This window comes from Strix uralensis, chromosome 14, assembly GCF_047716275.1.
Source record: "Strix uralensis isolate ZFMK-TIS-50842 chromosome 14, bStrUra1, whole genome shotgun sequence".
NCBI lineage: Eukaryota > Metazoa > Chordata > Aves > Strigiformes > Strigidae > Strix > Strix uralensis.
Window position 1 is genome coordinate 11838993 of NC_133985.1, and position 27029 is coordinate 11866021.

Here is a 27029-nt window from a genome sequence, read left to right on the forward strand (position 1 = left end):
CAGAATGGAGAAAAGTAAGAAGCATCTTGGAGGTGGAAGAAAAGTCTTGAGTGAGGCCCATCAGCAAAAAGAAATATCTTAAAGCCAGGCCTGTCTGGCTGCATTTCAGTGACTTGCCACGCTGGTTTTGCTGCAAAACCATTGCACTTCCCCTCTGTCCCGCAGTCGTGCAAGAACCCCCTCCTTCCCCAGCTGTCCCCAGCTGCTGGCACACCAGGAAACGTGCTGTCCCAACGCCACCTAGTCTTGGGCATGCAAAGGTATGAGTGGAGGTACGTGGGGGCAGGTCCCTCTCTCCCACGCTCCTGTCCCCACACCCCAGCAGGCAGGCACTGGCGTGGAGCCTGAAGGGCCCAGGATTGCAAGGGGAGGGGGGGCCATGGCACGGGCAGGTGCTTATCACTGCTCTGCGCCCATTTGCAGAGGGTGAAAGCAAAAGCAGAGAGTGCAAGAATGAGGAAATGTTCCCGCTGGCCCTGCGTGCTCCTGCCAGTGCCCCTGTGGCTTTCCCAGCTGCAGTTCGTGCTGGGGCTGGGTGGGCTTTCCGAGGAGAAGGGAAGGAAAGCACTGCTCCACCGAACACCAAAACGGGTCCCCCCACCTATTTTCAGAGAATCAAAACCATGAAACAGGAGTTTGTTTGACCTGAAACAAAATGTTTCATCTTGTTTGTTTACTTTTTTCCCCTACTGAAGTCAGGTTTAGGCTGACTTCCTTTTTCTTTCAGGTTCATTTTTAAATAACAAAGTAAAAAGCAATGAGGCTGCGTTTTGAACCTGCCAAGGAATGGGCAGCTTCTGAGCGTTCCCAGAAGGAAACAGGAATATTAGAAAAGCTTGATATTAACTCCTTCATTGTTTTCAAAAGAAAAAAAAAAATCCCTGTACTTTTCTCTGTTAGCCCTGTTTGTGGAGTTTAGCCAGGGTGCTCAAATACTGCTGGGTCCACAGATCTCTTGTTCTGTGTGTCTGTATTTGCATTTTGCTAGAGAAGAAGGGGGTTTCAGAGCTGAGCACCTCCTTCACCTCCCTGGGATGCCCAAGCCGTGGCACAGGTAGAGCCTCTCCCAGGGGCTCTGCCATCACAGAGGCAGTCGGTGCACAGCGAGGACGGAAGGACTGAAGCCCCAAGGACACAGCGCCAGGGCTGGGAGCAGGGGACAGGTGAGTGCGGGAGAGGCTGCTCATGCAAAGCGGCCCCTTGCAATGGGAGGGAGTGGCGGCCGGTGTGGTCACGCTCGGGCTGAGCAGAGCCCCAAGCTGCTCCCTGATGCCGTGTCCATGGGCAGCCTCGCTGGCCCTTGTTTACTGCAGAGCCAGGGTGAAGGTGGTGCCTGGGCGTTCGTGCTTCCCCTCGGGAGCCAGCGGTCTGCCGGCGTGCTGGGCTGTTTATAGCATAACTCTGGGTAACTCATTGACCTCCGCGCTGGCGACTCTGCTGGGAAGCGGAGGTTCCCAAGATGATAAGCCACTCTTGGAAGAAATTCCTTTCCTCGTGCGAGGGAGTGGCGGTGCTGGGCACGCTCGCCCGCCTTGCAAACACGTACACAGCCCTGTGCACACGCACGGGTGCGCGCCGTGTCCCGGCGCCGGCAGCGTTCCCTCAGGGGGACCCAGCTTGGAGACATTGGAGATTCGCGGCCAAGAGTTCTGCAGGAGGAAGGCGGTGGTGGGGAGCAGAGCGAGGGGCCCCGCGCAGGCCCCGCGGAGGAGCAGGTCAGTACAGCCGCTTGCACCGCTCTGCCCCTGCAGCCGCCGTGCTGGGTCTCTGTCGCATGCCTGTGCCCTTCGTCCCCAGCTGAGCAAACACGGCCGGGACACGGCGGTTGCAGGTGGCTGGAGCAGTCCAGTGCAGGGACACAGCTGCGTAAATCCAGCTTGGGGTAGAGGGTTTGCATTTTTGGTCCCTGCTGAATTGGAGGCTTAGATGTGGTGGTGATGAGCACACCGGGAAGGGATAGGTTTGTTTTGGGTCTTTCGTACCCAGAAACTGATAGGAAAAGGCCAGGAGAAATCACAGCAGACACGCTGGATTTAGGAAGTGGATTTGGTCCCAGGGAAAGGTGCTGCTGCATGACAGCCCTGGAGACCAACAGTGTCTGCAGCAGCTGTGTCCCCCAGACAAAGTGTGCCCAGACAGTCACCCTGCCTCACGTTTTGTGCCCTGGGGAGGGAAGTGTGGCTGGCTGGTGCTCTGCCTGCAGAGGCTACCTGGCCTGGCTACACTGGGTTCACAAAGGCAGCAGAGACCCTGCAGAGCTGACACAGGTAGAGACCCACTGCCAGCACAGGCTGAGACCCCCGGGAAATTGCTTCTGTACTTACTAGGACTAGGTTTTTCCAGGGAGGCCAGGCTGAGGGCTTCAGCAGCAGCAATGGGGGCTCTCCAGGGGAGATCCAGGGGCAGTAAGCAGCAGGGTAGGAAGTGGAACAAAAGGTTTTTGGGTTGATGGCCAAAAGGAAAATTCCATTTCAGGTCAAACAGGAGGTTGATACCTTTGCCTGCAGAGGGGTGAGTTTAGGCACTAAGTTATCTAGGTAAACCTAAAAGAAAAAAGAAATTTCAAAACCACAAAGGAAGACATTTTTGTTTAGAAAATGAAACATAACATTCTGTTGATTTTTTAAAAAAAAATTCTTTTCCTCTGGGTAGAAGAATTTGACACTAATTGGTGAGCAGGTATTGCTAAAACCAACAGCATTCTAAGTGAAGCAAAAGTCTTTGTCTGAAAATACCTGCCCTGTTTGAGCACTGACCACTTTGACAACATGGGCCCAAACCAGCAACATCTTTTGTGTGAAGATGTGCCTGCCTCCATCACAGAAACACAGGCTGTGTGCTCTGAGCACAGGCAGGCTGAAACCCATGCCTGGATCTGAATTTCCCCTCCAGTTCCTGCACCTCTGGAGTATCCCTAGGTCGACAGGGAGTTTTCTAAATGCAGAGCTTTCCAGGGCCAGCGTGCAACAGGAACAGACAGTGTCCTTGCCACAGGGAGAGCAGTGCTGGCCTGTCTCAGCAGCTCACCTTCGTGCAGGTCCCCGCAGCACATGGGAAACATCAGCTCGACTTTAGCACACCAGGAGAGAGCTGCAGCACTTTGCACTGTATTGTCTGGGGCTCAGGAGGGCGGGTGAGCTGCAGCAAGGAGGATGAGGAGGATGGTCCCTTCTTCAGGCAACCCCAACATTTTGACATCTGGTTTCTCCTGATGAGGACTAGAAATCCCCATTCTTTCAGCCTTTTCCTGGGCAGGCAGGCTGGTGCCTGGCCAGGTCTGCACAGGAACATCGCTTGGTGCAACCCTCCCTGCAAAGCCTTTTGGTTTGACTTCACTTTTGTTAGAAGTTTCCCAGCCAGCTCCATGAACATGGACTCTATCCTGCCACAGCCTGTCCCTCAGCTAGATACTCGTCATGCTTTGCTTTAGGGGTATTGCAGTGGTGCCAGGCAGCCCCCATCACGGCACGGGAATCTGGTGAGAAATTACTCACTGGTGTAATTACTCACTACTCCAGGGAAGCTCAAGGCCTTGTCATGCATTGGGATGCAGCCTGGCTGTCTGGGAGAGCCAGCAATGCTCCTGGAGCACACCACAGCAAACAAGTCACTGCAGTGGTAGCACTGGCATTGGCTGGTTGCTGAAGTAAAGGTCCATCCCTAAAAGACCTCCCTATCTGTGACTTGTCTCCCTAGACCTTTTGGTTTTTATTTTGCAGGGGCTGTGTTGCTTTTCCCCAGAGATGCTCTGCAGACATCTGACACCCATAGCGCAGTAAGACCACACAGCTGTTCCTGAGTCCTGATCCTGGAAACTGGGGAAGGTCAGAGCATGTGAACAAAGAGGGAATAAGACTCCATCCTGGGCAGCCCAAGGGATCCCACACAGCAGCCAAATCCCTTCCTCCTGGTGTTTGCATCTGGGATTCAGACAGTTCTGATCCCACAGATGAGATGAGACTGATAGCCCCGCAGGAGCTCACAGTCTCTCTGTTTGCAGAGAATTCATCTGTGTCTTGCCTGGACGTAGCTCTGCTCTGCTGAGGTTAGCGTGGAGCGGGCAGTGCTGTGAACCAGGGAGAATGCCAGCTCAGGAGGGCAGAAGGGTGGTCCAGGAGTGGCTGCACAGCCAGCAGCGGATGGAGGATGCTGGAGAAGCCCCAGCGGGGCATCTCTGCAGGTAAGACAGGTGCTTGCAGCAGTGTCAGGAACAGGGATGCCTTTGGAGGTGGGTAGAGATCCGTGCTGAAGCTGTCTGGAGGGGTCAGCTGGAGGCTTGGGCAGGCGTGGCAGACCATGGGGCTCCCCATGCCATGGCCAGTGAGAGGAATGAGAGGAATGTGCCACGTGGGCCAGGCGATGCATTCCCAAAGGCAAGGGCAAGACGGGAGCCCAGGGCAACGGCGGGGCCAGCACAAGGCAGCAACGCCAGCTGGCAGGATGAGAGACTCCAGAGTGCTGCATCCAGCTCTGTGGCCCCCTGCACAAGAAAGATATGGACCTGTTAGAGAGGATTCATAGGAGGGCCATGAAAATGATTGGAGGGCTGGAACTCCTCTCCTAGGAAGAGAGGCTGAGAAGAGAAGGCTCCGGGGACACCTTATTGCAGGCTTTCAATACCAAAAAGGGGGCTTAAAAGAATGATGGAGAGAGGCTTTTTACTGGGGCCTATAGTCACAGGACAAGGCGCAATGTTTTTAAACTGTAAGAGCATAGATTTACATTAGATATAAGGAAGAAATTATTTGCTGTGAGGGTGGTGAGACACTGGCACAGGTTGCCCAGAGAAGCTGTGGCTGCCCTCTCCCTGGCAGTGTTCAAGGCCAGGTTGTACGGGGCTGTGAGCAACCTGGTCTAGTGGAAGGTGTCCCTGCCCATGGCAGGGGGGTTGGAACAAGGTCTTTAAAGGTCCCTTGGGAGACTTCAACATACCAGATGTCTGCTGGAAATACAATACAGCAGAGAAGAAACAGTCTTGGAGGTTCCTGGAGTGCGTGGAAGAGAACTTCCTGACACAGTGGGTGAGGGAGCCAACTAGGGAAGGTGCCCCACTTGGACCTGTTGTTTGTGAACAGAGAAGGACTTGTGGGTGATGTTATTATGGTTGGGGACTGTCTCGAGCATAATGATCATGAAATGATAGAGCTTTCAATTCTCAGGGAAGTGAGGAGGGGAGTCAGCAGAACTGCCACCTTGGACAGTACTGGAGGGCAGAGTTTGTCCTGCTTGACAGAGTCCTTTGGGAGGCCATCCTGAGCGCAAAGGAGTCCAGGAAGGCCGGACATTCTTCAAGAAGGAAATCTTAAGGCGCAGGAGAAGGCTGTCACCACGCGCCAAAAGACAAGCTAGCAGGGAAGAAGACCAGCCTGGCTGAACAGAGAGCTTTTGATGGAACTCAGGAAAAAAAGGAGAGTTTATGACCTTTGGAAGAAGGGGCAGGCAACTCAGGAGGACTACAAGGATGTCATGAGGTTATGCAGGGACAAAATTAGAGGGGCCAGAGCCCAAATAGAACTTAATCTGGCTACTGGCATAAAATACAATTAAAAATGTTTCTATAAATACATTAGAAACAAAAGGAGGGCAAAGGAGAATCTCCATCCTTTATTGGATGCGGGAGGAAACATAGTGACAAAGGACGAAGAAGAGGCTGAGGTACTTAATGCCTTCTTTGCCTCAGTCTTTAATAGTAAGACCAGTTGTTCTTTGGGTAGCCAGCCCCCTGAGCTGGAAGACAGGAATGGGGAGCAGAATGAAACCCCCATAATCCAAGGGGAAATGGTTAGAAACCTGCTATACATATGTCTCTGGGGCCAGATGGGATCCACCCAAGGCTACTGAAGGAGATGGCAGGACCGCTCACCAAGCCACTCTCCATCATTTGTCAGCAGTCCTGGCTAACCGGGGAGGTCCCAGTTGACTGGAGGTTAGCAAATGAGATGCCCATCTACAAGAAGGGCTGGAAGGAGGATCCAGGGAACTACAGGCCTGTCAGCCTGACCTCGATGCTGGGGATGGTTGTGGAGCAGATCATCTTGAGTGCCATCATGTGGCATGTACAAGACAACGAGGTGACCTGACCCAGTCAGCATGGCTTGATGAAAGGCAGGTCCTGCTTGACTAACCTTTTCTCGTTCAATGACAAAGTGACCCACTTACTGGACAAGGAAAAGGCTGTGGATGTTGTCTACCTAGACTTTAGTAAAGCCTTTGACACTGTTACCCACAGCATTCTCCTGGCGAAACTGGCTGCCTGAGGCTTGGATGATCACACGCTTTGCTGCGTAAAAAACTGGCTGGATGGCTGGGCCCAAAGAGTTGTGGTGAATAAAGTTAAATCCAGTTGGCGGCTGGCCACAACTGGTGTTCCCCAGGGCTCAGCGCTGGGTCCAGTTCTGTTTAATATCCTATCAACAATCTGGATGAGGGGATCAAGTGTGCCCTCAGCAAGTTTGCAGACAACACCCAGCTGTGCAGGAGTGTTGATCTGCTTGAGGGTAGGAAGGCTCTATAGAGGGATCTGGACAGGCTGGATCGGTGGGCTGAGGCCAATTGTATGAGGTTCAACAAGGCTGAGTGCCGGGTCCTGCACTTGGGTCACAACAACCCCACGCAACGCTACAGGCTTGGGGAAGAGTGGCTGAAAAGCTGCCCAGCTGAAAGGGACCTGGGGGTGTTCTTGACAACTGGCTGAATATGATCCAGCAGTGTGCCCAGGTGGCCAAGAAGGCTGATAGCATCCTGGCTTGTGTCAGAAATAGTGTGGCCAACAGGGCCAGGGAAGTGATTGTCCCCCTGTCCTTGGCACTGGTGAGGCTGCACCTTATACAGTTTTCAGTTTTGGGCCCCCCCGACAAGAGAGACATTGAGGTGCTGGAGTGTGCCCAGAGACGGGCAATGAAGCTGGTGCAGGGTCTGGAGCACAAGTCTTATGAGGAGTGGCTGAGGGAACTGGGGGTGTTTAATCTGGAGAAGAGGAGGCTCAGGGGAGACCTTATCACTCTCTACAACTACCTGAAAGGAGGTTGTAGCAAGGTGGATGTCGGTCTCTTTTCCAAAGTAAAAAGTGATAGGACAAGAGGAAATGGACTCAGGTTGCACCAGGGGAGGTTTAGATTGGATATTAAGAAAAATTTCTTCACCAAAAGGGTTGTCAAGCACTGGAACAGGCTGCCCGGGGAAGTGGTTGAGTCACCATCCCTGGAGGTATTTAAAAAGGGTGTAGATGTGGCACTTAAGGACATGGTTTAGTGGTGAACTTGGCAGTGTTAGGTTAATGGTTGGACTCGATGATCTTAAAGAAATTTTCTAACCTAAATTATGTTATCACTCTATGATTCTAACCCAAACCATTCTCTGACTCTGTGCCCACCGCCCCCGCCTCGCCGGCAGACGGTGCCCGGTCAAAAGGCGCATTGTGCATTGTGGCTGGGGCTGGGGCTGAGCCGCGGTGGTAGCCGGGCAGGGAGCAGCGCGCTCATCCCTGCCAGCGCAGCAGCAGCCCGCCGGCTCGGGGCTGGCGGTGTTGCTGGACACATGGGCTGCTGCTTGGGGACCCCCTGGCACCAGGACCTGTCCCTGGGGTGCACAGGTAAGCTGTCCGTGGGGATGGCACGGCTCTGCTCTGTCTGAGCAGGGCTGTGAGACATGTGGCTGCAGATCTCACAGACCTGTGACTGCAGAGATGACGGGGCTGGTGGGGAGACTCCAGTGCTGGACACTGGCTTTCTTTGGCTGCTCGCCTGCCTTTCCCAAGATGGCCACTGGTGTCCCCTCCTCTTGCTGGGCACTTGCTGTGGTCACTGGATTTGGGTGCGTGGGGAAGGAGGCAGGGCATTTTGGCCAGGGAGGGGAGAGGATGACTCAGGAGGTTGGTTTATTCCCATGCTGTTGGCTTTTCAGGACCCCTCTTGCCACCCCTGTCCTGCTGCCACTGCTGCCCAGGAGCACCTCAAACATCGCAAGGCTTGCAGAGCCCACGGGGTGCTGACAGCCCCTGAGGTGCAATTCCCATACCGGCATGCCTGGATGAGCTAATGGGGCTGTGCTAATGGGCTGGAGGAGGGAGGTGGCCCAGGGCCAGCAGCTGTGGCCATGTGTCCTCTGGGAGAGCCGGTGCCAGCGGGTGCCACAAGTGCCTCAGCCCCAGCTGCAGCCCCAAGCACCCGGACCTGTGCTTGGCTCCAGGCTGGGGCTGTTTCCTGACCACTGTTACAAAATATTTCAGCACCAGGGAGGTAAATGAGTCACTGCACGACTGGGAATGACTCCCCACCAGCAGTTTCAATTGGTCTCTTGAAAAAGCTCCCAGTTCCCTTTCTGAGCCTGGTCCAAACAAAAATAAACACTGACTCGGTGAGTGCTGCAGGGAGCAAACCCATTTCTCCTCTTGCCTGAGCGAGCCCTAGCCCCTGCCTGGCTCTGTGGAGACCCACTAGCATGCTTTGTCATGCTGCTGGCAGAGGTGGCATGAGTGGTGTCCGACCTGCCACTTCCTTCAGCACACCATATGGAGACCCCTCGGGCAGGGAGCATTCTGCTGGGGATCTGAACGCCTCTCCGCACCACCCATCTTCCCCAGGTCAAGAGTGTGACTCCTGCTGTCCCCGCTCGCCCGTGCTCCTGCCCCGCTGGGACCACCTGCAGCGCACCACAGCTGAGCGCCAGGGAAAATGGTGGCGAGAGAAGACCATGGCCTCAGGTACCTGTCCCCAGGGAAGGGGGACCCAGCCCCTGACCACCGGGCCCTGCCGAACCCAGCGGACCCCGCCGGGGTCTGCCGGGATGCAGGGAGGAGAGGAAGGGAGGGAGGAGTGAAGCAACCAGCAGTCAAGCCCAGCCCAGGCAGGAGCCAGCTCGAGTTTAGCTCTGCCTCTGGCTCGTTTCACTTCCGCATCTCCGTTTCCCCCATGTGTGGAAGGGGACGGAGCTGCTAGATGAAGTCCTTTGTTAAGTGTGTTCAAATCAGCTGTTGAAAAATGTAGAGCCTTTTCTTTCAAAGAAAAGCTCATTCATTACATGTCCAGCCTTGGGCCGTTCTTTTCTACTTCTAACCATAAATAAGGATTATAATTCTGCATGCAAATAACACTTTATTTGACTGACTAGCAAAGCTGGCTCAATAAAAAGAACTGTAGAGTATGGTTATGGTCAGAGAAGTGACTTAGAAAAGCCGCTGCACGTTCCAGCTCCAGATCTCTGGGTACGTGTTTGTCTTACAAGTCCAATCTGATTACTGACAAAAATTGCTTTTTAATCTTGTTATCCCTCCACAGCCAATATAGCTGCAGAAGAGCAAGATGGATTTTTATGTGCCTCAGCCTTTATTAACATAATTACGAGCTAAAGTTTCAGTTCCCAAATCCTTTATGGCAATAGTTGACAATGTGTGAAGCAGAGAGAATGCAGCTTGGATTTCAGATACTGACCAGAGCAGGCAGGGGAGAAAATCTTATTTTGACTGTCAAATTGATGAGCAAAGAGTTTTGCAATCCCTTGGCTCTCCTGTGCTGGGGAAGTGCTCTCGCTCTGAAATCTCCTCCAAAAAACTCTCTGTGTCTTGGTGTCATCCTTCTACCAAATCTGCTCAGTGAGGGTCTGTTTCAAGAGCAAGGAGGGAAAGTCACCTCACTTCAAAGCCACTCCTCCACTGGAAAGAAGCCATCAAGGGTATCATGTAGTTAGGACACATCAGTCCCTGATCTTGCCTCCAGCCTTGAGGATGATTTTAGGGTGATACCAGATTCACACAGACCCCAGCCAGATCTGCAGTGCAACCCACGGGCTTTGCTTTCAGGTGGCATGCTTAGTCAGAATATCCTAGACCTCTGCCACAAAATTTGACAGCAGGTCTTCTGTGTCCCCCCTCCTTGCTAGGTAAGGCTGGGGCATCGGAGCCAAACAACCCCACTGCGAAGGCAGCAGAAGGCTCGCCAGACACCTCCTTGGTGCTGCTGACTGTCGGGGAGGGCTTTCCACCAGGTAAGATGCTGCCTTTGGCATCACCCAGATTTCTAGTGGTTGAATGTAGCAAGGCCTGGCACCGCAGCTAACCGGCCCCCTGTTATCCCTTGAGCTTCTCATCTTTGCTGCTGAAGGGGAATGACGCGTGGGGTTTATGTTGTTTGAGCATCGCAACCAGGCAAGGGCTGGAGGCACTGGTGGGGCTGGCTGCAGGGAGGAAGGGTGGCAGAGGCAGCTCTATGTGGCACGGAGCTCTTTCTTCCCCTTAACCCTGCACATTTCCTTTTCAAGAGATTTCGCTCTTCTTCTCCGTTGAGAGCCGCTCCTCCCGGTGCCTCAATTCCCAGCTCCAGGAAGCAGCCAGAAAGAAGATGTGGGCCCTGGAGAGTGACAACAGAGATGTCTGTGCCCTGTTCAAGGTAGGAGCCCCAGCCCAGCAGAGCAGAGCATGTACTGAGAGGCTCCTGGAGTGGTGGGATGTGTGATGGGATACCAAACCCAGCCGAGAAAGAGTTCCTCCAAGGCTGCTGAAGGGTGTGTTCCTGCACCCAGGGACTCTGTAGGGGACTGGAATGATGGGGGAAATGAACTGGTAACAGGTGAGAGGAAAATGCAAAGCTGAGCCTCATGTCAGGAGCTTCATATTGGAGGCTCTGAGCTGCCTGAGGGATCATGCAGATAGCCCTGGGGTGAGTCTTTTCACAGGGGTAGGATCACCAAAGCTGTGTGCCAGACTCAGATCCCAGGTGGAGGTGACATCTCTGGACATGATCAGGGGTTCTCAGAGTATTGGGATTCATGTAGAAAAATCACTAGAGGCATAGAGATGTTTCCTGGACTGAACTCTCCTTCCCAGCTGGTTTTTAAGACCCTGGCCCCTCAGAGCTCCCTGCAGAGCTTCCCAGAAGACCTGGAACAATGCAGACATACTAGTGCCAGCAAGAGGGAAAGGAGAGCTTCTTCCTTGAGGCACAGTTACTGCTTTCAGCCTCAACTACAGTTTGGAACCTGTGCCTGTCCTGACTGAACACTAACCCACGTGTGGTATGGTTCAGGCATCTGGGTTTCAAAAGCACAGTGGTTCTGGTGTGCGCCACAGGGGACAAGATTTGGAGGAGAAGATGGACATTCTTTGCCCTCCCACTGCTGCACCATGGGGAGTTGTCATCCCTCCTGGCTGAAGGACTCAGCTGGCTGGAGCACCCTCCCCTTAGCCCTAGGCAACCAACTCACATAGCTTTGGTCTCAACTATACTAATAAATGAGTGCCTAGTCTCATTCTGGGGTCTAATATTATTCCCAAGCTGACAAAGGAGACCCTCCTGTCAGAGTCCCAGAACCATCCCTTAATCTTGCTTTGTCTTCCGTGTGTAGGAGCTGTCAGCCAGGCTGGTCTGTATGCAAGCACAGGAGGATCGGTTCATCCTCACCTTCAAAACCCTAGAAGAAGTCTGGAAGTTTTCCACGTATCTGACTTTAGGTAATGTTTTCAAGGTGTGGGAGATCTAAACAGAGAGTGTGAGAAGCATTGTTGAAGAAGGTATTCTTCGATACCAAGAAAACAGTAATGTAACAGGATGGACTGATGAAGAATATGAATTAGAAAGGCCTTGGTGTCCACCTACAGATTTATGAAACCACTGTCTGGATCAGTCAAAGAGACCCAGGAGGATGCCTTTTGGGTAATCCCCTATTGCATTTTGGGGATGGAGACAGACTTAGAGGCTGTTGCCTCACAGCATGGCTGCAGATGGCACACTGGGAAACATCCAAAGAGCACTTCATCCTGCCCAATGAAGGAGGGTGCTAACACTGCTTTCCCTCTTGGTTTCTAAGGGTACGTGGGCAGCTGCCTGGAGCAGCTTCTCTTTGACCAGGAGTGCTGGCTGAACTGTGCTCTGATGGAGGACACAGAGATCAGAGTCACTGTGGATGAAGATCGCTTGGCCACCATATATATGGGTCTGCTACTCCAGGAAGGTGAGAAGGGACTGCATGTGTAGGGACTTCCTCAAAAACATCTCAAGCAGGGCTGTGTTGTAGCCCTGTGCTGGGCTATGTCTTGCACTGATGCCATTGACCTGGGCATGACTCTTTCTATCTGCAGGTAACTTTTTTTCCAGGGCGGTGCCCGGTGTCTGGCAGCTGGAACGGGAGGGAGAGGAAGGCCTGCAGCTCTGCAAGAATGAGCTGATCCATGTGAAGAATGTTGGAGAGGAGTCCAAGTGGGAAGGGATGTCTTTACTGACAGGTCAACGAGGCCTGGTGCCTGTGACAGCTCTAGAGCCAATACCTCACCCATTTTACCAGTAAGTAGACTGGCCAATTAATAGGGCTCAAACCAAGATTCTTTCCTGATGCTGATGCACGAGCTGGCACCAAGCCTGGGGTGAGAAGCTGCTATTGACTCTGGCAATGAGCAAGAGCTACACAATTTTGTGAGGATATACATTATGCATGAAGGCAACCACTGGAACCAGTTCAGGTCCTGTTAATGGGACAGAGCAAGGACATACTTCAGATGCCATTCTTGTATGATATTGATTTAGGTTATACATGAGATTGTTTGATTTACAGGTGAATACCTGGGAGAAAAAGCATATCTCAAGACTTAAGTAATGACAATCAAAGTGGGGCCTCATGTTGGACACCTGCCTAAGCCTCAAAGACACCCGCAGCTCCCCTTGTACTCACACGGTGAAATCCTCCCTACAGCCTGGCAAATTTATCCTGCTCTTATCATGTGGTGTGAGGCTGCAGTCGTGAAGTGCAAACTGCCCTCTGTGTCCAGTAACGCCATTACAAGGAATTACTGAACTGGCCGTGCTGGCCGTGTTCCATAGCAGCTCTTGGAACTCCCAGGGGACAGAACATCTGTCCTGCTTGTGTGAGACTATCCCTGGTGCTGACCTGAGGACAGGACTTCTCAGAGAGGACCAGTGGTTCCCCTTTGCCTTGCAGGTGGTTCCTGAAGAACTATGCTGTGAATTTTGGCATCTCCCAGGAGATCAGTGGGACAACCTCTCAGCCAATTGGTGAGTGATACCTGTGTAATGCAGCTGCCCTCCCCAGGGAAAGGCATGGCTCTTGTAAACCTGGGTTTGGCCACAAATGCAAAGGGCCCATCTCTTGTTCTGACAATGACACTCCATTGCAAGGTGCTCTAAGGGAATACTGCATCTTTGGACTCTCTTAAATGGAGAACAGACCTTGCAAATTGCATGTACTTAGAAGGGTGATCTGAGGAACACAGAGTACAGAAAGTTGCTGGTGGCATCCTGTCATTGGGTTTTTCTATTCTACTGCAATTTTATCTCTCCGTTAATTCTTTCAGGACTGAAGTTTTAAATAATTAGGCTCCCACCAGTGTGCACATGAAACCTGTGCCCGCCATTGACCCATTAGCCCCAGGCCATTCCTGCCCAGACATGGGCACTGTTCAGAACATGCTGGACTTGGGAGGTCACTGCAGGTGTGAATTTGGCATGTAGTGCGATGGACATTTGCACTGTTAAAGATTTCACTCCTGGCAGAGTTGAGACAGTGCAGCTTCTGTGACGCTTCATGTTTTCAGCCACCTTCTTATACTGCAGCTCTCAGAGGTTTCAGTCTTTGGCTGTGTGGCGTTTATCCATTCCTCTTGTATATTTTATTGTAAACATCTTCTCAAGAAGAAACTGCAGAGATCTGAGTCTGAGAGTACAATAAATCTTAGGGGACAGAGCCCTCTCAAGCCTTCTCAAGCTGAAATCATGGTCTCTCCTTGCCCAAGTCTTTTCCAGCGCGGAAGTTTTAACAGTGGCCTCACACTGAAATGCCCTTGTTTGCCTTGCTTTCCCAGTCAAAGGCAGGTGCACAGCCACAGAGGACCACAGAGGAGCAGCATGGGATGAACTGAGTTTCTCCAAAGGAGATAGCATAGAAGTCATCGGCTTCTTCATTCCAGGACTCCCGTGGTTTGTGGGCAAATCCATCAGCAGTGGGAGCATCGGCTTTGTCCCAACCCAGTACATAAGTCTGGAGGCTTGTGAACCTCTGTAAGTTTACTGCTACCGTCTAGATTAAATTAAACTCAGGAGAATATGAAGGGAGGATTCCAAGTCCCAACTCAAGGTTATATGAGAGTTCAGGGCAGGTAATTTGCATTGCAAGGCCTTCATAGAGGATCTGTCTGAGGTTTGTCCAGAAGCCTTGGCCAGGCTCTGCTGCCAACAGGCTGCAGGAGTCTTTGCTCAGACAAAGCAATCGTAGTTCACTTGCCTCAGGCGATTCTTGGAGAGGAACAGATCTGGCCCTGAGCTAAACCTGGCTTTATGCTAAGGCAGCCCAGGACATCTGCGTACCAGACAAGCTGGCTTCACAGTTCCACCTAGAAATGTTCTTGACTTTGTAGATTTGTCTGAGGGGCTGTGAGTCTGGCAAGGTGGGGAGAGTGATCACTGCTGAGGAAACCAAGTCCTGCTTTGCTTCCTTCTGCCCCTTTGCTTTCTGTGAGATGTTGAGGCAGAACAACCACAGGCACAATTCCTCACTGAGCAGAATTAAACACCCTCCCAAGTACACAGACAAGAGTTGTCTGGGGAGGAACGGTGACACAACCCCACTCTGATTACCTGGACAGTAGGTGGCTTAAAGACACAGCTCCAGTTCAATACCCGTCCAAAAAGGCTTCTCCTCCAAGAGTGTGTGTGGGAGGTTGAAGTCTTAAACTGTTGCTAGGTCTGTTGGGCTTTCCTGGATCATGATTACTCAAGGTATGTTTTAGGCACTTTTCTCTGACACTACGGAGAACAGAGAGGAGATCAGATGTTGCTCTGGCCTCAGAAAGGGCTTCTGGAGACAAAAAAGACCAATAGGTCCTTCCCTCTGTTACCCATCAGTTCCTCCATGGAGAACCTGGATCTGAGAGTGCTGATAGGGAAGGTGTCCAGACTCCTCTATTCATCTGCAGCAGAGATTTCTGGTGGGAGGAAGAGGAGGAATGGGAAAGCTTCAGATGTAGTGTCAGGGGATGGGGACATGCTGACTGTTTTCCTCAATGTCTGCCTCAACCTAGGGGAAAAGGCCTGGTGTTTCTGAGTGAAGAAGAAAAATCCCCTTTCCTACATATCCCCTGCAATGGTGGCGAGCAGCACTTCACCACTCTCCTCAGTGACCTGGCACGTACTGACATCACCTCTGTGTACCGGCTGGGTGAGTTTCCCCTATCCTTACGTGCCCAGCCCCATGGCTCCCCATGGACAGCAGTGCTGAGCAGTGTCTAGACAGCTCCTTGCATGGGGCTTTGCAGGGGAGACAGTGGCTGTGGTTGACACAGCCTTCAAGCCCTCTGCTCAGCCTGGTCCTGGAGGTTGTAGATATCCTCAAGAGCTGGGTCCTGACACACTGCACTATGCTGGAGTCTTCTCTGCTTCCAGGGCAGCTCCTCAGCTGTGGTTCACCCTGGCAGATGCTGCTCTTGACTGATCCTGACTGTAGGTCCCTGCCTATAGCAGATCCTCTGCTGCTGTCTGACGTTTGGGTTTATACTGAGGGGGATGCACAGCTAAAGGGGCAGGTGACATCTTCTCCATGCCCATAGCAGGAGCCAGGAGGTCAGGGTTTCTGGGTACTCTTCTCAGGTTCTCTATGCTTGTCGTGTGGCTTTTGGACCACAGTCTCTATTTCTTGCCTTCTCACTACCTAGAAGCACAATGTGGCCATGCAGGGCTGAGCTTGGGATCCCTGAGGCTCAGGGGACCTCCCAGACCAGCCAGTCAGGTGAAATGAGCCCGGGATAGACCCTTAGAGATACACACATATCTGAAACCTCTGAATGGACACAACAAGGCTCTTAGGAGAAAGAGAGCTGATAAAACCCTACCTGTGAGAAATAAGACCTGCTTGTTCCCACATAACTATAATGTCACTGGTGCTCACTTCACCACCAGCTAAAGGCTGTTCTCCATGGTCTTACGTGGAGCCAAGCCCAGCAGACAGGAGGGTTGAAACTGCATCTGCATGTGGTGCCTGTGACCAGAAGTAAGCCTGCTCTCCCACATAAAGGTCTGGCATTTAGCAGAGCAGCGGGAGACCTCTATGAGGTTTGAGCACTGTGTCTGCACATTAACACTGACCAAGGCTTCAGGCTTTCTGTTCTCTGTTTGTCTCTTTGTGTAGATGGTTTTGAACCTACAGCCATGTTCCCAAAAGTGCCATCAGGTGAGTATGTGGAGGGGACAGAATGGGATGCTTTTATGATGACTTCTGAGGGTGAATTTTGGCATGGGGAAACATCCCACTGTGGTTTGCCTGTCCCTTCCAGAGGCTGTTCTCCGTGGCTGTAAAGATATCCAGCTGTCCCACTCTTGGGAGGAAATAAATGACTTGGCTACAACTAGCACCTCTGAGCTGTCTAGCCCAGGGAGTGAATCAGCCCCTGCTATGTTGGAAGATGTCCTCCTGGAGAAGTTGGATGATTTTGATGATCCCAAGTTCTTTATTGACCTGAATGCTGGACACATGGAAGATGCTGATGTCTTTGACCCCATATTAACCTTCCTTAATCAAGACAGTTATGTGCCCCGTTTTCAAAGCCTCTATGATCTCAGTTTTTCCTTTCTCAACTCCACTTTTTATGGTTTCTCTGATGAGGATGAACTGGTCTTGTACCTTGAGATGTCCAGGAACTGGGCCAAGAGGACTCATTCAGTTTGGGCTCATGTCAGGCTCTGTTTCCTCTTGGGTAAGCTCTGCATTAAAAAGGTCAAGTTCTCCCAGGCTCGAGTCTACTTTGAGGAAGCCATGAGCATCCTGGACAGGGGTTTTGGGGACCTGCCCCTGTTGACTGCATTGCATGTGAACCTTGCCTCCATCTACTTGAAACAGAACATGAAGCACAAGTTCTCCTCCCTGCTGGGAAAAACAGTGGCCTTGCTTGTCTGCTTGCCTGGCCGCTCTTTCAGCTCTGAGAACGAACTGGAAGTCATGATGTATGTCCTGAGGGAAGCCATTGCTGTGGGTAATGCTCCCTTGGAGGCACGGGTCTGCTTCCTTATTGTCAAGCTCTTCCTACAACTTGGCAAAAACGATGAAGTGCTGCCCTTTACCGAGCATCTTCAATGTCTCACCACCACTTTACTCAGTCCAGACACTAGTTCCATGCCACTGGATGCCACCCCCATCTTGAGCTACCTGTATGACAAGAAGTACTTGCCAAATATTGCTCTCGCCTCTGCCAGGTTGTTTGTTCCCAGTGGCGTCAAGGGGACACTGACACCCATTTGGAGAGCTGGCTTCATCCTCCAAAATACTTCCAAACTCCTGGGAAGCCAGCTGGAGAGGAGCAGCATCCCAGCACTGGCTTGTTTCTATCTCAAGCAAGCACTGCATTTTTCCTGTGAGACCAGAGCTGTGCCCATCCAGAGGATGCTGTGTGCCATCTTGTCCAGGATGTACCTCCAGCACGGTGTGTTGCATGGGGCAGTTCGTTATGCAGCCATGGCCGTAACCCTCAGCAGACTGATCGGCGAGGAGGAGGCTTTCGAGTCTTCTCTCTCTTTGGGGTGGATGTATCTCCTGCACAGCCAGCCGGGCCCAGCTGCAGACATCATGGGGCAGCTCTTGCGCTCTCTGCATGGGACAGACAGTATGACTCAGGGTGGAGCTGTGCACAATCTCCTGGCCATTGCCCTCAAAGGAGAAGGGCAGGTGCAAAAGGCTGCAGAGAACTACCTCCGGGCCCTGCACAAAGCCAAGGAGACTGGGAACAAGAGGAACCAGGCTATCGCCCTGGCTAACTTGGGGCAGCTGAGCCTCTCGCACGGGGCAAGTCAGCTCTCTGAGCTCTACCTGCTCCAGTCAGCTCAGCTCTATGCTGAGCTCCAGGGCAGTGAAGACCTGGAGATGGAGTTGGTGCGAGTGCTGCTGTGGCTAGCGCAGGCCATGGTGAACAGGGAGAGGATGGAAGATGCCAAACTCTGTTATGAATTGGCGTTGGTTTTTGCCCTGAAGTGGCATAACGTGAGGAGTGAGTACATCTTTGCTGGCGGGAACCAGGGCAGCGTCTGTGCAGCACCCTGTCAGGTCCCTAATGCAGTCCCCTGACCTGTCCTTTTCCCTTCCCTGTACCATGCAGGTCAGCTTCACATCATTGAGTCTCTCTGCCATTTCTACAGCAAAGTGTCCCCCAGTCTCCAGGCCTGCATCACCTACCATGAGCACTGGGTATCTCTGGCACAACAGCTGCAGGACAGAGAGCTGGAAGGCAATGTCCGGCAGACCCTCAGCCAGCTCTACCAGGCTTTGGGCACATCTGGGTAAGTTTTGTCTGTGGCTGTTAGATGCTGTTAAGAGTGGGGTCCCTGCTCACCCAAAGCAAGAGCAGTGGCTTTCATGGGGTGTCGAGAGAGAGAGGTGGGGAAGGTGTGTGGTAGCTCTAGCTGCCCCACAGGCAGGCTGCTGGCTAATGCGCTGCTGGGATTTGCGAGCTGTCACTGTGCGGTGAAGAGGGGAACAGTTCAATGTCAACCAGAGCACCGTGACAGCCGGGCAAACACCAGGCTGTTAGCTGGGACAGAACTGGGGTCTGGCCAAACACAGCTTTCCAGAGAGACATCCAGCCTTGATCAGAGGGGACCCAGCGACAGGGAATTCATCACTTCATTTGGAGGCTTATTCCAGTGATTAATCACCATTCACCAGTAAAAATAGGTTCCTTATCTCTTATTTGAATAAGTCTGGCTTCAGCCTCCAGCTGCTGAGTCTGCCCTTCCTATCTCTGCTGGAATATTTTCCCCAGGGAGGTACTTAAAACCCCATATCAGCTCACCTTTCAATCTCCCGCTTGACACAGGCAGGTGACTGATTAGATTGGGCGGGAGGGGAGAGAGAGACTTGAACAGACCAACAGACTTTCTTCAGTCTTTGAAGGCAAACATGTCAAATAGGGGAGAGCTAGCTCCCATGTCCCAGAAGGACAAATGGGCAGGGGCTGTCATTAACTTGGATTCTAACCTTCCCATGCTAGGTCACAGTGAGTTCAGAGGGAAGGCATTTAGGAAGCAGACGCCTGTCATGTGAACGGTGCTATTTAAAATCACAAAGCACCCTATTCCCTGGACTCGAAGGACAGCTGGAGTCCAGTTGCCAGCAGGCGAGACACCAAGCAAACAAACATGCCCTGAGCACTGCCTGGTGCTCTCTTCGTCACAGTTGCCTACTGGAGGCAGTGTGTCCAAACTGCTGGCTCGTCCTGCTGCTTGTGCCTTTGTCCTCTAGTGACCAGGGGCTTGAAAAGGGGCTATAAGGTCTTGTACATGTAGCTGTAGATCTGCCTCTTTGCACATGTAGCTGTAGATCTGCCTCTTTGCCTGCACTGAGGGACAAGCAATAGCAGAGATGTGGTTTGGGGTGCCAGATGCTGTCTGGAAAATGAAGGTGCAAGCACTCCCTGCCTATGCTCCCGTGTGTAGCTGGGAGTGACTTTGGGGCTTAGTGTAGGGGGACAAATAGGTTTTGCAGATGACCTGACAAAACCCTCTTTATCAGCTGAAACAAGCAGGGGTGGGGAGCAGCCCATTTGGGAGCAGGTTACCTTGGGGCTCTGCTGAGCACTGGGGTCCCAAGCTGGTCTAAGGTGGCCAGATGATACACACACGTGCACTAAAGCATGGCGACTTCCACGATTTTACCAGGATGCACTGCTCAGAGCTGTGGCTGTCCATTTGTCTCTAACCTTTGGCAGCTGTTGGAGGAGAAGACAGGATTGCCAATGGGGAGGTGTTGTGGTAGCTTTGCAGCTGATTGCTGGGGGTGTCCTGTGATTTCTCTGTAATGGCTTTTTGCCTGTTGCCATCACAGAGCTTTGAGACAGTCCCTGGACTGCACCAAACAGAGTCTAAGGATCTTCATCGACCTTGAGGAGACTGTGAAAGCAGCAGAGGCCTGGCTGCAGGCAGGAAGGCTCTATTATCTTATGCAGGAAGATGAGCTGGTGGAAATGTACTTTCAGGTATGGAGGAGGTGGCTGGAGCTGCTCCATCCCCATCCTGGCTAGCTGCATTCCCATTACAGCTCCTTGGTAGGAGCCTTTTGGGGATGGAAGACCTGGAAGGGAGAGTTCTTATGAGCAGTGTAAACCTGTTGCTGGAAGGAGGAGCTGTTGCCTTACACTCATGCACTATCTGGTACAAAATTTCCTATCTTTCCTTCCATACGCTGGGTTTAGAGGATTCTTAGGTGAAAGTAATTGAATTTATTGAGTAAGAAAGTGATGTAGGAGTGCCAAAGGAAGCTGGAGGTGCCAGGTGACTGGCTCCCATTGAAATACAAATAGATAAGGGGTAAGGTGCCAGGGAAGTGCTGGGAGACTTCTTGGAGTAGAAGACTACTGGCTCCTTTCCATCTCTAGCATTATTTTATCAGCTGAGCTGCAAAGTGGAAGAGCAGTTCATAAAATCTTAGGGGTCCCTCATTCAGTGAGAGGCTTATATTAAAAGATGGGAAATCCTTTCACATGCCCAGAGTGAGCAGAGCAGAAGGCTGGCTGGGTGTGCCGGAGTTGCACTGAGCTGGGGTATCCAGCAAAGCACCAGCCTGGACACATGTAGAGGATGTTTTGTGTCCTTGCTCTGTTACCCAGAAGCAATTCTGAACTGGTGGGACTGGGTGACTGAGGTACACGGTGGTGGGCACAAGGAGAGGAGCCTTTCCCATCAGCCACACCAGCCTGCCCCTAAATCAGGGTGGTAGAGGCAGTGAGTTACTGGTACGGGGTGGCTGCTCAGTGATGTGGGTGAAATGAATAGATGGCTTTGGCATCAGCCTGTTTCCTGGTGCCCACAAGGGAGATCTGAGGCCTATAACAAAGAGCCATCATTGCCTCCCTGGCTCATGGTTTCAGCAGGGAGGCAGGGGCTAAAGGAGGGGTGACTTCCCATTACAAAGGGCCAGTTGGCACCAGATCTCAGCAGGGCATGTCTGAGCCCCTGAGAGCCCCTTCCCAGACAAGGTCACTGGCAATAATAAATTGTTGTGGTGTAAGAAACAACATGTTCTGGCTGGAAGGTGGCACCAGGGCCAAATGCGTAATTGGCACAAATAACTGTTCTTCCCCAGAAGTTAGTGTACCTACCCTCCCTCCTGCTGGCTCTGCCCTTTCTCTGTATAAGCTGTCTCTTCCCCTTGGCTCCATCATACCAATGACAGAGCAGGGCCAAGGCAACTGCTGGCTGCACTGTCCCGACTCTAAATCCCGATGCCGTTGGCTATCCCAGCTGATCAGTTTGTCGCACTGACCCTGCACAGGGATGGGTTATCTGGCTTCTGGCTCCATCCTTACACACATCACTTGCAAATGCAGCACAACAGACCCATACACCTGCTGGCCAACCCGTCTCCATGCTGTTTGGAGCACTGGGGCTCAAATTTATGATGACTTGATTTTATTTAATCACACCAATGTCTATGTGCAAATGTCTCTTTCCAAGTCTTACTCCAGTTCTTTTTCTTTCTAGGCAGCTGTTCAGACTGCTCTGAAACGGGAGAACTTCTCCTTGGCCATGGATCTTTATGAAAAAGCAGGTGATACCTTTTTTAATGGCAGCCGAAACAGAGATCGAGCGGTGGAGTTTTATAGGGTACTGATCCCTCCAAGCATTTCTGTCCTTGTGTCCCTGCAAGGTGGTGGCTGTGAGGAGCTTTGCCCCAGGGCTGGCTGCAGGTCTGAGTGGCCAGGCTGGAGGGATGGAGAGTGGAGAGGGATGGGGTGGTTCAGAGTGTGCCAGAGTGCTGCAGGGGGGAAGCTGGGAGCACAGACATGTTTTGCAGTAGCTGCAGCTCACCCCAGAGATCATTTGGGAGGTGGGAATAGGGTTCTTACATTACAAATCCTGGCAGTGTTAGGTGTGAGCTGGTCACTCCTGAGGACATGCTCAGTCAGAATTTCAGGCACCTAGGAAGGGGAGGTTCAGGTTTTGAGAACCATGCTCTGGGACATGGAACTCATTTCATAGAACTTGAACCTTCAGCACTCAGCCACCTCATCGTCTGTCTGCCATGGCAAGCGCTTGGTCCATCTCCTGCTGCTCTATCACCCCTCTGTAGGTAGTGCTGTACTGATACCTCCAGGAACAGCCTGGACTCACTGTTCTCTCTCCTCAGGGAGGTGCTGTGCCCTTGGCCAGGAAACTACAGGCCACTAAGACAGAGCTACGGCTGTTCAATAAGCTGGCAGAGCTTCAGATCAGGCTGCAGGGCTACGAGAAGGCGCTGGAGTTTGCCACACTGGCAGCCAGACTGAGCATCAGGGTCGGTGAGTGATGCACACCCACAGGGCACAGGGACTTACTGGCTTCTGCAGATCGGGTTGCCTTTCTGCATGAGAACAGTGTGCACATGAAAGGGGGATCTCCTGCTTTCATAAGACTGTTGATTCTTATCCTAAGTGGTAACATCTTATTAAGGCCACTTCCCTTTTTAAGCTGCATGACAGCCATATGGGAGTGCTCTGCCGTGGCAGTGGTGTGACCCACTGAGCAGAGAGTTGTTGCTACACCGGAGCACGGGAAGTCTGATGAAGGCACAGAACTGAACAGTTTCCTCTCTGCCCTGGCTCTTCTGATAAATTCATCCCTTCCCATTACAGAAATAGTTTGAATGGGCAAAATGCCAGCATAAATGTTGGAGATGTAACCAGTCTTGTAATAGCCCTTTCCAGAGCCCCAGAAATCCCCTGGCTGAATGATAGACTCCCTGGGCAATCTGTCCAGCCTTGGCATCAGCAACCCTGCCCATGGCTCTGTTTTCCCTGAACCATCTTCAAACCCAGTGTCTCCTTATGAAGATATCCGTGCCCCCAGGCTGTTGAGCATATGCATCCCCAAGCAGCTCAGCATGCTGGGCTGGGGATGTATTGTGAGCGTGCTGCAGGCTGACTGTATTGGCAACTGTTTTCCAGGAGATCAATTGCAAGAGCTGGTTGCATTCCACCGCCTGGCTACAGTCTACTATTTTCTGCATATGTATGAGATGGCAGAAGATTGCTACCTGAAGACGCTTGCCTTGCGTCCCCCCTTGTTGCAGTGCTCTGGAGAGGCCCTGTACTACTGCAAGGTGTATTGCCACCTCGGCAACCTGACCCTGCACAAACTGAAGGTAGGAAACTTTTCCTTGAGGCTGTGTTGAACACTCTGGGCTTGACAGAGAGCTGGAGGTGGAGTATCACATCCACTGGCAGAGCAGCCACACATGTAGATTGTTGCATTCTGTGACTCTCCATCCTATCAATGGCTTCAGAATAAATGCACACAATGCTGGCACAACCAGGTTTTGAAAGGGGAAAGACAATTTAGAAAGAAGTGCTGGCACTTAGTTGTGACCATATAGAGCCCATTTCAATGACGTCAAGTGTCACTGGGTTCTGCCTGGAACCACTGGTCTCTGCTCCAGCTCCCTTATACCCTGTGACCTTCAATTAAACCACTTCCTAATGCCTGCCCTGTCCTTTACGGTTAGGATGAACAGGATGCAGCAGCCTACTTCCTCTTGGCCCTCGCCGCAGCGACGGAGCTGGGAGACCAGAAGCTGCAAGATCTCATTCACGCCAAGTTGGATGACATCCCCAGTGCCTCACGGGTGCTCGAGGGCACACCGGGCTCTGCCACACACCGGTCCAGGTGGCTGACTGAAGGTGGCCATGTCGTCTGACCAACCCACCACCCTGGGGACTCCACTATGAGCCATCAATCAGCGTCGTGCCATGCCAGTGGCATGGGCCCATGTGCTCCCCAGAACAACCAGCCCAGGAGAGGTCCTGAGCCGCATCCTAAGTAGCTGGCAGCGTGTGGTCTTCTTGTCCCCCACAGGCAAGGGACCAAGCACTTGGGACCGTACCCTCATTTTTCAGGAGAAGGGCTGTGCACCACAGTCCAGGCAGCACATCAAGGCTGGGTATCTGGCCAGGATGAGGCCCCAGCAGCGGTGCTGGAGTGTACGGTGCACCAGGGCTGAGAAAGACGGCATTTCAGGAGTGTGGCTGCCCTGCCCGCGACAGGGACAGGGGAGGGCTGCCTTGTGCCTGCCTGTGCCCCCAGCTGCTCCACACATGTCAGTTCCCATGGGGCAGCTCAGCCCGACCCAAATGTCTTTTAACATGAATAGCAACTCCTTTATTTATTTCTATCTGGTTTTTGTCCTGTCTGCTCTGCAGACGTCTGTGACCCATACCTCTGCAGAGCCTGGGGCCTCTTTAGTAGAAGGCACAACCAAAGCTTTTGGCAGTGAGAGGCAGAATTAGGGAAAGGAGGAAAATGAAAAGGGCTGGTCAAGCCTCACCTGGGGATGAGCCCTGTATGCAGGTGGGCAGCAGCTCGGGGGGAGGCAGAGCCCACCCTCAACCCAGCCCTGCCGTCCAGTCCCAGCTCTCGCACTGGATCAGCCGGGGTGGCCTCTGCTGCCCCACAGCCCGTGTGCACTTTCAGCATGTAAAGCATGAGCACACTATGGGTCTTGCCTGGGAAAAGAGCTGTCAGTCCTGACCTGGCCCAGGCTTTGCAGCCCAGCACCCTTCCCAGCCTCTCTTCTCCAGGCTGCAGAGCCCCGCGGGATGCAGGAGTGTCAGGGAGCGGATGGTGAGGATGCTCAGTGGCACACATCCAGCCCCCTGGACAGGGGTGCTGATGGGGAGCAGGGGGACTTTCAGTGGGGAGAGGCATGTGACTTTGCATGGACCATTGGCAGTCCAAGGAGAAGCCGGCTGCCCAGCAGACAGCAAGCTGCCTTCAAGTGTCCTGAGCTACACAGCTGGAGCAAAAAACTCTGTGGAGCGAGCAGGGGGAGTGGGAGGCACGGAGGAGGCTTCTCCTGAGAGCTGCCGCCCAGCACCGGGAGCAGCACGCAGCTCTCCTCCCCAGCCCATCTCACCACCAGAGAGCAATAAATGCCCACGTTTTCAGCCTGACGCAGGCAAGTGATAATAATACCAACCTCGGTTTTCAGTCTGGACTGGTGCAGAGTGAAGAATGAACAAGTTTTTCCAGCTCATCTCTTTGCTCTGACAACCAGTGGCCAGACACCCAGCTGGGGCTTCACAGAGAGACCCTGTTCCAAGTCCTTCCACCTCCCTGACATGCTCCACTGCTTGGAAATGCTCAATGAAGAACATTTATTTCCTCGCTGCTCTTTGCAAACGCTGAGTTCATTTTCCCCTTCTAATCCGTGCAAGGCATCCATCATCGGGGCAATGAATACTTTACTGCTTGTTTACTGAACATTCCTGCAATGCCATTAGGGTAGCCTCAGCCCTGAGTTCAGAGGAGGTAAATCTTAATCTCATTTGAAATACAGCAAGCTCAGAGGAGAACTGGTCCCCAAAACCTTCCTGCCTCATTCCACGGGGCTGCCTGTTCTCAGTTCAGGTGGCTGGTGCTCACCGTGCTATGGCAGGATCTTTTCAGCAGTTTTTCAGGTCAGTTTCTCTTTTTCTTTTCATACATGGGGAAAAGCACAGTCTCACATCTTTGTGCCAGAAGGCAGGTCAATGACTGGATATCAGGCTATCAAGGAGAGGGAAGAGAGGGAAACTTTGATGGCTCTGGAAGACCTGAGGGTCTGCGTGGTGCAGAAGTGTCCTGACCTGGCACCAAGATCTGCACCCATCTCTCCTGCCATGCCCAGCACCTCGCTTAGAGGTGCTGTCCAACCCCACGATAGCTTTCCTGAAGCAGCTGCTTTACCCAGACTGTCTGGTCCTCGTGGTGCCCTTTGGGCCCCTGAGATGAGGCCCAAGGCCACCACGAGGCTGCTGCCCAGGCATCCTCGCAGGTTTTTGTTACCAGTGGTTGTAAAGGTTGGTGCTGTGCTGCTGTCCAGGCTCTTCACCTGGGGGTGGGGATGTGGGTGGCTGGGCCTCTCTCTGTGCTAGAGCCCCCAGACCCAGACCAGTGGCCAGTGGCAGTTGCAGTTCTTGTCAAAGTTATGCCCAGTGGAGGATGAATCATGCAGAGAGCATCCCTGCTAAAATATCCTTTCTAGAGCCAAACCCGAGGCTCTTCTGCCTAACACCAGTGAGAAAAAATTGATTTTGTTTAAACATAGAGGGTCAGTGTCTCAGCTGGTCTAAATCAACTAAGCTCCATGAAGTCAAACAGAGATGTTCTGATTTTCAAGGACTGTGGATCTGGCCCATGGTTTTTAACCAAATGTGTCCTCCTTAAATCACAACAAACAAATTTGTGGTGCTTGGTGGGGAGAAGAGACTTGCTCCTTGACAACATCCCATAAAACATCATTTCCCCTCTCCCTCATCCACCCGCTTGCCCGCCCACTCCCACATGTTGTGACAAAGCTGGGATGTTTTCCTAGTGGGATGAGAGGTCAGGGTGGCCAAGGCTAATTAAGCTCCACAATAATACTTGGAAATAAAGTGAAATTTAAAGCAGTCAGTCATGCGTATCGGCTTCTGGTCATGTGCCCAAGGCGGGGTGAGGATACTGTGTCCCTCCAGTCACCAGCGTGGTTTCATGGGCAGAGAAACAGATGCTTTGGGGATTTTGTGCCAGAGATCACCAGGTGATGGCTCAGGTCCTGGGGCAGCCAGGTTGGGGGTTATCATCCTCCACCCATTCCTGGGTGGGGGGATATTGTCCATCATTCCCAGGGCATGGCAACGAGGAGTTGTCTGTCTTTTAGACACAGCAGGGAGCACCCATGTGTGCATGTAGGAAGGAATCTCAGGGACCACGTAAGGGATACACACCCAAGGTGCTGCAGGGCACAGTGCCTGGCCAGGGCTGTGATGTTGCTCCAAGAGAAGGTTGGAGAAGCAGGACTGTAGAAACTCAGGAGGTATTTATCCTATGGTAGGTATTGGCCACCAGTGTCCATCCCTCCTTCACCAGCACTAATGTCAGCCCAAACAGATGGGGGAAGAAATAGGGGAAAGGGAAAGGATGGATCAAGTCTCCTCTTACGCCAGGTGTCATTATCTTGCTGTGGCTTGTGACTTATTTCTGAGTCGCATGTGACTCTCTGCTCCATGCCCAGTCCCAGGAGTTTTCCTTCCTTCAGTCCTCAGCCAGACGAGCTGG

General features: G+C 52.4%; 1 protein-coding gene across 7 annotated transcripts; it reads left to right on the plus strand.

Moving 5' to 3' along the window:
* Positions 1-3716: 3716 nt before the first annotated feature.
* Positions 3717-26384, plus strand: SH3TC2 (SH3 domain and tetratricopeptide repeats 2). Of its 7 annotated transcripts, XM_074883829.1 has the most exons (20): positions 3717-3824; positions 4001-4180; positions 5160-7591; positions 8582-8701; positions 9877-9981; positions 10255-10382; positions 11338-11443; positions 11800-11943; positions 12071-12272; positions 12925-12998; positions 13805-14000; positions 15020-15156; positions 16123-16164; positions 16268-17971; positions 18080-18260; positions 19804-19954; positions 21459-21581; positions 22105-22255; positions 22901-23097; positions 23458-26384. In XM_074883829.1, exons 3-20 carry the CDS (start codon positions 7321-7323, stop codon positions 23647-23649), a joined length of 4224 nt encoding a protein of 1407 aa, XP_074739930.1. In that variant the 5' UTR covers positions 3717-3824; positions 4001-4180; positions 5160-7320; the 3' UTR covers positions 23650-26384. The 7 variants fall into 7 exon arrangements, with proteins under 7 accessions (XP_074739930.1, XP_074739935.1, XP_074739929.1 ...); XM_074883828.1 differs by lacking the exon at positions 3717-3824 and having other exon boundaries at positions 3842-4180; XM_074883834.1 differs by lacking the exons at positions 4001-4180; positions 5160-7591 and having other exon boundaries at positions 3801-3824.
* Positions 26385-27029: the final 645 nt, after the last annotated feature.